The sequence below is a fragment of the Cetorhinus maximus genome, chromosome 16, assembly GCF_964194155.1.
Source record: "Cetorhinus maximus chromosome 16, sCetMax3.hap1.1, whole genome shotgun sequence".
In the NCBI taxonomy this organism is placed as follows: Eukaryota; Metazoa; Chordata; class Chondrichthyes; order Lamniformes; family Cetorhinidae; genus Cetorhinus; species Cetorhinus maximus.
The window spans coordinates 8,389,185-8,397,786 of NC_135894.1; the positions used below are offsets into that span (position 1 = coordinate 8,389,185).

Here is an 8,602-nt window from a genome sequence, read left to right on the forward strand (position 1 = left end):
AGTAAGTGATTAAATAACACCAACTTCCCTTTTCAATTGATGTGAATTTTTTTTTAGGCAAAAGAAACATCAGCGTCAGCACCGAATTTACTGTTCTTCCTCTTTCTGCTCAACTTTGTTGCAAAACTGCTCACGGCCAGCTGGATTCCCAGAAGCCTCCCATGTGATGTGAGTATACGGAACAATGGCTCCTCTATCCAATTAGACTGTAGAAGCCATCAGCTTCGCAGCGTCCCAGTAAACATTCCTTCGAATGCAACCAGTTTAAATCTAGCAAATAATCAGATCACAAACATTTCCAATTACTCCTTCTCCAAGTTACAAAACCTAACCAAAGTAGATTTGAGTTGGAATGTTTTGCCTGGGAAGAACATGATTATTGCAGAAGACAGCTTCTCCTCCCTGATAAAACTACAAGAATTATACCTGAATGAAAACCATCTCTGCCGAATTCCTAAGAAACTGCCATCAAGTTTGCAATTGCTCAGCTTTAATGGCAATAAGATTCTTAATATAACAAAAGAGAATCTACCAAACCTGTCAAACTTAGAAACACTTCTCTTGTCAGGAAACTGTTACCATCAGAACCCCTGCAACATGCCCAACCATATAGATGATGGGGCATTTTCAAGTGGCAGCAAACTGAAGATTCTCACACTTGGCTCAAATAATTTAACTTCTGTTCCTCGAAATCTGCCAGAAACTTTAAGTTCATTATGTCTCCGTAGAAATAGAATTCAAACTATTAACCAAGACGATTTTCATCATCTGATTGATCTGGAATTCCTTGATCTAACTGGAAACTGCCCCAGATGTTACAATGCTCCTTACCCATGTGAACCCTGCCCTGGAGACAGCTCCATTCACATACATCCTTACGCTTTCCAAAAGCTTCAAAATTTACAGGTATTAAATCTTTCCAGCAACAGCCTTCGTAAAATACAAAGCAGCTGGTTTCAGAACTGTACCAGCTTGAAGGTTCTGCAACTTCAACTTAATTTCTTGACTGATGAAATTGCTACTGCAGACTTTTTAAACTACTTATCCAGGTTAGAAGAACTTGATTTGTCGTTCAACTATAAAATAGCAGCTTATCCAAAAGAGATCAGCCTTTCAAGAAACTTTTCCAAATTAGTCTCCTTGAGACGATTACGTATTGAAGGTTATGTTTTCAAGGAACTCAATTCACAAGATCTAAAGCCACTGTACAGACTTTGCAATCTTACTATTCTCAACCTCGCTACAAACTTCATTAAACAAGCAAACTTAACGATCTTTAAACAAATTACTTCACTAAAGTTAATAAATCTATCAGAGAATAGGATATCACCTCCATCAGGTAACGGAGATCTTATTTATAGTTCTATATATGAAGGGAAACATCTTCCTTATATAAAATCTAGTTTAAAAGATTCATATTTACTATCTGGAAATAGCAATCTGGCACATGAATCCCTTAATGTTGATGGTGACGCTATCCTTGGACAAAATGTGGACTTGTCTTGTCATTCTTATGGTAAGACATTGGATTTGAGTTTGAATAATATTTTCTTCATCACCCCAAAGCAGTTTAAAGGCTTTGAGGACATCAAGTGCCTGAATTTGTCAGCAAATGCCATTGGGCAAGCTTTAAATGGTACTGAGTTTGCATCCTTGCCCAATTTGAAATACTTAGATCTTTCTTTTAATCGACTCGATCCAGCTTATGATAATGCTTTTAAAGAACTGTGGCAACTAGAAGTGTTGGATTTAAGTTACAACCAGCACTATTTTATTGTTGAGGGTGTCACACATAAAATGGGTTTTATTGAAAACCTTAAGTATTTGAAAGTGTTAAACTTAAGCTACAATGGCATCTTCACATTGACAGAGTCAGGATTGAACAGTGACTCCCTGAAAGTTTTGAAATTCCAAGGAAATCGCCTGGATTTTTTATGGAATAGCAAGAATGGTAGATATATAAGCTTGTTTAAAAATCTAACTAATTTAAAATATCTTGATTTATCTTACAATAAACTTCAACTTATCCCACATGATATTTATGAAAATTTACCATCTAATTTGTCATATTTGTCTTTGAGCAATAACTATTTAAACATGGTTAATTGGGATAAACTACAGTTATTGAAGAATCTACTAACCTTAGATCTGAGCAACAATAAATTAACCATTGCCCCTGATAGACTATATAATAGCACCAAGTCCCTCCAAAAACTTTTATTGAGAAGAAATAGAATTTCTCAAATTCCTATAAGCTTCTTCACATCAGCAAACAGAATAAAATATCTTGATTTAAGCTATAACAAAATTAAGACATTAAACCAGACAGTTTTTCCAGCAAGTGAATCACTTTCCCTAGAAGTACTACTTTTAAACGGGAATCCTTTTTATTGCACTTGTGAACTCGGACCATTTCTTGCATGGATTAATACTTGTGACCTGGACATTCCTCAATTGGCTACCGACGTTACCTGTGAATCACCTGAAGATCGTCGAGGACAGAGCATTATTCTCCTTGACCAGCACACATGTACAATGGATGACATTGCAGCTTCATTAAGTTTGACTTCTGCCATCATCATTTTTTGCACTATTTTTATAGCAATGGCCCATCATTTGTTTTACTGGGATGTGTGGTACTTATACAGGTTTTGCAATTCTAGGTTGAAAGGATATCAGTATCACACTCTTAAAGTGCAGAGCTGTTCCTATGATGCATTTATTGCTTATGACACTTCAAATCTGGCTGTGACAGACTGGGTTGTCAATGAACTATTAGTTCATTTGGAAGATAAAGGTGAAAGGCAATTTTGCCTCTGTTTGGAAGAGAGAGACTGGGAGTTAGGAATGGCTGTTGTCGACAATCTTTCTCAAAGTATACATAAGAGCAAAAAGACTGTGTTTGTGCTTACAAGGAGTTATGTCAAGAGAGGAACTTTCAAAACAGCCTTTCATATGGCTCACCAAAGACTCATGGATGAAAATGAAGATGTAATCGTGCTGATTCTGTTGGAGCCTGTTTTAATAAACTCAAAGTATCTGAAGTTAAGGAAGAGGTTATGTAGTAGATCTGTATTACATTGGCCTAAAAACCCAAATTCTGAAGGTTTTTTCTGGCAATGCTTAAGAAATACAATAGCCACAAACAATCAATCAAGATACAACACAATTGTGGAGTTCACTTAATTCTAATTGAACCGCTTTTCACTTTTATCCACATAATGTACAATCTCTAAACAGGCAGGCTGTAAACTCCAATTTACTTGCTTAGTTATCCATCCTCAGGTCTGGCTTGACCATCCAAAACTCAACCGTAGTTTCTTTCCAAAACCACCTTAGCACTAAGGTCAACCTGGAGAGCAAGACCGAGTCTCAATTTCTCGTCTTGATAATAAGCTGTCAACTTGTTTTCTCTAGCTATCTCCTTCAGTTCCTGCCTTCACCACTGCGAGGGCCTCATGAATTTCTTTCTGCATGTTCAAAATTAGGACATTCCCCTCTCAGCTCTGCCCAAATCACTTCTCCACCTGATGACTCACTACTGCTTATTGCACAGTTTCACTCCCAGCTGCCCTCCCACCATCTCAAAACCTATTTTGTCCTTTAAACCTACCACCTAACCCCTCAATGTCGCCCATTGAAAATCTTGAACACTAAACTTCTCCTTTTCAGTACCATGACTGTAACACCAGCGACCTGATTCTTTTCTCCAGCTTCATCCTCATATCCTTCAAAATGGCAGCCATGACCTTCCCTCTTCAAATCACACTGCAACCTTTCCAAATGTCGCTCCACCTACAATCTTCCCTTTCTTTCTAAAGTCCTGTAGTGCATTGTCATTTTACAATTGCAATCTCACCGCTCCTACTAAACCCCATTATATGCCCACCAAACAGGCTTCTGCCTTACTCACAGCAATGAACTCTTGTGTGACGACAATTCCTGTCTCTTCTTACCTTGCTTAATCTCTCTACGCCATCCATTCCACCTTCATCAAACTCCCCTCCACCTCTCTTCTAGTTCAATTTGTGCCTGTTGCCTCATTGACACTACTTCATCTCAGGCGGCTTCTTCTCACATGCCCATGTTGTCATCTGCGACATCCTTGTTACCCTCCTCTTTATTACCTACATGCAAATTCTTAAAGACATCATTTGGAAGAACGGAATCAGTTCCCACGTGTATGCCAGTGATGTTTGTTGTTCCCCATCTACCCTCTCCATCAACCCATCAATGGCATCTTTCCGTTTAACTACTTATCCTGCACGAAATTCTAGGTGAGCCATATTTTCCACCAGTTTAAAGTCAGCTAAACTAAAGTGATCATATTTGGCATCTAGAGCAGCTTTTAGTGTTGATTCCATTAATCTCTCAGTTACCATTACAGGCTGAGACCCAGTGTATAGCGTTTTCTCCTGGACGCCACACTCAATTTCCTTTCCCACATCCAATCATCATTAAGATTGCTTTCTTTCATGTCCTAGAACTCGTCCATTTCTGACCCTGCCTCTCTCTGCCAGTCAGCAAAATCCAAAATCTACCTTTATCACCATAAGGCAGGGTTTCTATAATACCTTTTTGTTGTTTTCCTGCCTTCACTGTCTATACATATGAGCATCCCTAGCTCATATCCCCACCCTTCAACAGCTATTAATAAAGGAAACAATATCACTAACAATGTAATGGTGTCACAACCAAGTAAAAGGTGTTTTCTTAAAGTGACTCATGACCTAAGAATTTGTGAGTTTGTATGTAGCCCCTTTTTAATTTATGATTGATTCAATTTAAAACTAAGCCAGCAGACAAGCTTTAGTTTTAAACAAGATAGAGGATAGTTTATTACAAAACTACTGTTGAAAATTATTTACGTAAAAAGTGATAAAGCTATTAACTAAAATACCGTTACAAAGATTAAAAGAACATAAAGTTAAAAAGATGCAGAAAGATGAGATTTCAATCTCTGTGAAATATTGTTGAGGGCCCTTTGCTTGAATTCCTTCTTTCCAAAGTGAAGGGGTTGAAACTTGAGGTTCAGTTTACCAGCTGCGATGGCTTCTGCAGTTGACTATTCGGAGGTTTGCCTTTTCAGGTGGATTCAGCAAGTCAGCAGATTTTTGGTAGAGAGAGAAAGTTTCCTATTTCCCACTAATTCTATGATTATGGCACTTGCAGATTTCCTGGACTCTTTTGACAGAATATCAGTTGATTTCTTAATACTTTCCTCTTTCCTTTTCTTGGCCAAGAATCGTCTCTGATGTTGTTTCTCAGAGTTCTTCCTGGTGTTTCTGCTCACAAAATGGCTGTTCTCCAACAGACTTTATACAGTTTCAAAATTTATAAATGTCTGCTTTGTTAATTTTGATGAAGCATTGTTCCACCAGGCAAAGGAGTTAATTATTTTGAGATCCTTTGAAGTCCCTTCCTGTCCCCTGTTCCCTCAAAAGTAAAAGGGTTTTTCACACCTTTTAGAATTCAATGGACACCCTGGAGGGGTCTTTGCATTTTTTTATGACTCTTCATAGCCAGCTTTAGAGCTATGAGTCTGGTGAGGTTTGAATAAATACAGTTAGGTGCCATGTTGTCTGTCCACTCTTCCATTTTGAAAAAGGCTGTTTTTAAACTCAATGTAAAGGTTTGAAAACAGAAATGTGCCTTTAAAACAGCTGTCCTTAATATCTGTAATATCATAATTACATGTTCATGACAATAGTAATTCAACTATTAAACTTACATTGAGTTTACCTATTATTCAGTAAGATGAGGGGAAGTTGCACTTTTGAAAGTACTTCATTTTTTTTGTTTGGTTGAAGATGTGTTCTGTTCCTGTATGTAGAGGCCACTGTGCTGCTTTGTTTACTTGCTGCTGGTTTAATAAACTGTTTGTGCCCTTTTCACTATGTCCAAAGTTTCATTTGAATTTAGTGATGATAAAGCAGATCTGGTCAGACTCTGATATTGGAGTGCATTTCCATGTGATAAATGGCACCAATTTTACGCTAATGGAAAATGATCAGTGCCCACTGGTAGTCATGAGAGGTAATTACAAGAGAGTTTCCAGGATCAGCTTATTGGCATATCCATTGAAGTGGTGATTGGTATAACCTCCAAGTAGAACAGCTGTAACCTAAGGGACAGCATGGAAAGTCATCTTCAAAACATTGTTCTGACTGAACACAGCAATGGCAGACAGGAACAGTGCTGGGATCACTCGTTTGATTATCTAATTTCACTCCACAGGGTGGATTTTTGACTTTGTGTGATAGTGTAAAATGGGGGATAGTGAGTCAGAAGCCCAGTTTCCATCTCTCCTGATTATTATTTCCATTTAAGTGATGAAAGGACTCTACTCAGTGAGGCATACTTTCATTGACACGTGAAAATAGACTTGCTACAATGATTAGCTGTATCTGCTAGGGTGTCACCCACCATTCTCAGTAAGCTGGTCACATGTATCGGGGAACTGTCATTTCAGGGTCGGAGTCACCTGAGCTACAGATGCAAAGCGGTGACATCTGTTGCCAGAGCACCTGCATTTATTGTGCAGAATCGAGTTGGTGCATTCAGTAAGAGTAAAGGCTGACTACGGCGCAAAACATTGCTCCTGTTCCTTGTAGGAATGCCAAAATACTGACTGATCAGAATGGTTCAGCAGAGAGGCAGGGAAAACCAAGCACCTAGTGTGGCACCATCAGCACTTCAAGAAGTGTCAAAAAGGAAACCATGTGCTCGATTGCTCCATTCCTTTGCTGCAGACTCACGGGTCCAGAACTTCAGATTTTTGTCAATGCTGCTCGCACTGCCGCTGCCCTTGAAGATTTTTGTAAACTTCCAGCCAGGACTTCTGATCCCGGCTGTCGCAGCAATGGCCCAGCACAGCCTTCCACATGGAGAAAACAGGCAAAGTAACTGCACACCCACTTCTTACAAAATTAGCTGCAGTATTCAGGTAAGTTTTTAAAGGCCTCAAGTCTCTCAGTGGGTGAGTGAATGGGTGGGTGAGTGAGCGGGTGAGTGAATATGTGGATGGATGGGTGAGTGAGTGAGAGGGTGGGTGAGTGAGTGGGTGAGTGAATGGGTGGGTGAGTGAGCGGGTGAGTGAGTGGGTGGGTAGGTGAGTAGGTGAATGAGTGGGCATGTGAGTGAGTGGGTGAGTAGGTGAGTGAGTGAGTGAATGAGTGGGCAAATGGGAGAGTGGGTGAATGTGGATGGGTGAGTGAGTGAGTGGGCGAGTGAGTGGGTGAATGAGTGGGTGAATGGGCGAGTGGGTGAATGTGGATGGGTGAGTGAGTGAGTGGGCGAGTGAGTGGGCGAATGAGTGGGTGAATGGGCGAGTGGGTGAATGTGGATGGGTGAGTGAGTGAGTGGGTGAGTGAGTGGGTGAATGAGTGGGTGAATGGGCGAGTGGGTGAATGTGGATGGGTGAGTGAGTGAGTGGGCGAGTGAGTGGGTGAATGGTGGGTAATCAGGTGTGGGGTAATCAGGTAGCGGGTTGTTGGGTGGGGTATGTAGTCAGTTTGGGTCAGGGGGTAGATGGGTAGGGGCGTAGTTGTGTTGGTTTGGGAGGGTAGTTGGGTGGATAGCAGTTGGGTTGGCGCGGGGGGTTTGGTGGGTGGTTTAATACCTGGATGCCCTTCTTGCCTCTAACCCTCCCCATTTTCCCTGGCTTGGGACCAGCACTGACACATGCTGGCTTGCCTGCACCGGTGGCCTTTTTTTTGCATTCTATACCTCTCGATACAAAACCAAAGATTTCATTTACCTTTTTTTAATGGTCTTATCTATTTGTCCTTTCCTCCTCAATTACTTGTGAATGACTTTGATAAAGGACATGAGAAATATTCTAGCAATAGCTGTAAATCAGGAGGTGGAAGGGTGAAAAACTGATGGAGCTGTGGGCTGACAAGTCTCCGGGTCCTGATGGGCTTCATCCTAAGGTCTTAAAAGAGGTGGCTAATGAGGTATTACATGCGCTGGTGTTAATTTTCCAAAATTCACTAGATTCTGGAAAGGTTCCAACAAACTGGAAAGTAGCAAATATAGCCCCTCTATTCAAGAAGGGAGGAAGGCGGGGAACATAGAAACATAGAAAAAACATAGAAAATAGGAGCAGGAGTAGGCCATTCGGCCCTTCGAGCCTGCTCCGCCATTCAATATGATCATGGCTGATCATCCAACTCAATAGCCTGCTCCCGCTATAGAAACTATAGGTCAGTTAGCTTGACGTCTCTCATGGGGAAGATGTTAGAATTGATCTTTAAGGAGGTTATAGTGAGGCACTCAGTAAAATGTAAGGTAATTGGGAAGAGTCAGCATGGTTTTGTGAAAGGGAAATCATGTTTAACCAATTTATTGGAGTTCTTTGAAGAAGCTGTTGATAAAGAGGAGCCTGTTGACGTACTGTACTTGTATTGCCAGAAGGCATTTAATAAGGTGCCACATCAAAGGTTATTGCGGAAAATAAAAGCTCATGGTGTTGGGGGTAACATATTAGCATGGATAGAAGATTGGCTGGCTGGCAGAAAGCAGAGACTATAAATAGGTCTTTTTCTGATAGGCAGGATGTGACGAGTGGAGTCCCACAGGGGCCTCAACTTTTTACAAT

The 8,602-nt window shown here is 40.5% G+C and overlaps 1 protein-coding gene across 1 annotated transcript; it reads left to right on the forward strand.

Moving 5' to 3' along the window:
• Positions 1 to 304: 304 nt before the first annotated feature.
• On the forward strand, positions 305 to 5,887 carry LOC144691342 (toll-like receptor 8). The gene has a single exon (XM_078559350.1). It carries the CDS (start codon positions 373 to 375, stop codon positions 3,184 to 3,186), a length of 2,814 nt encoding a protein of 937 aa, XP_078415476.1. The 5' UTR covers positions 305 to 372; the 3' UTR covers positions 3,187 to 5,887.
• The last annotated feature ends 2,715 nt before the right edge of the window (positions 5,888 to 8,602 follow it).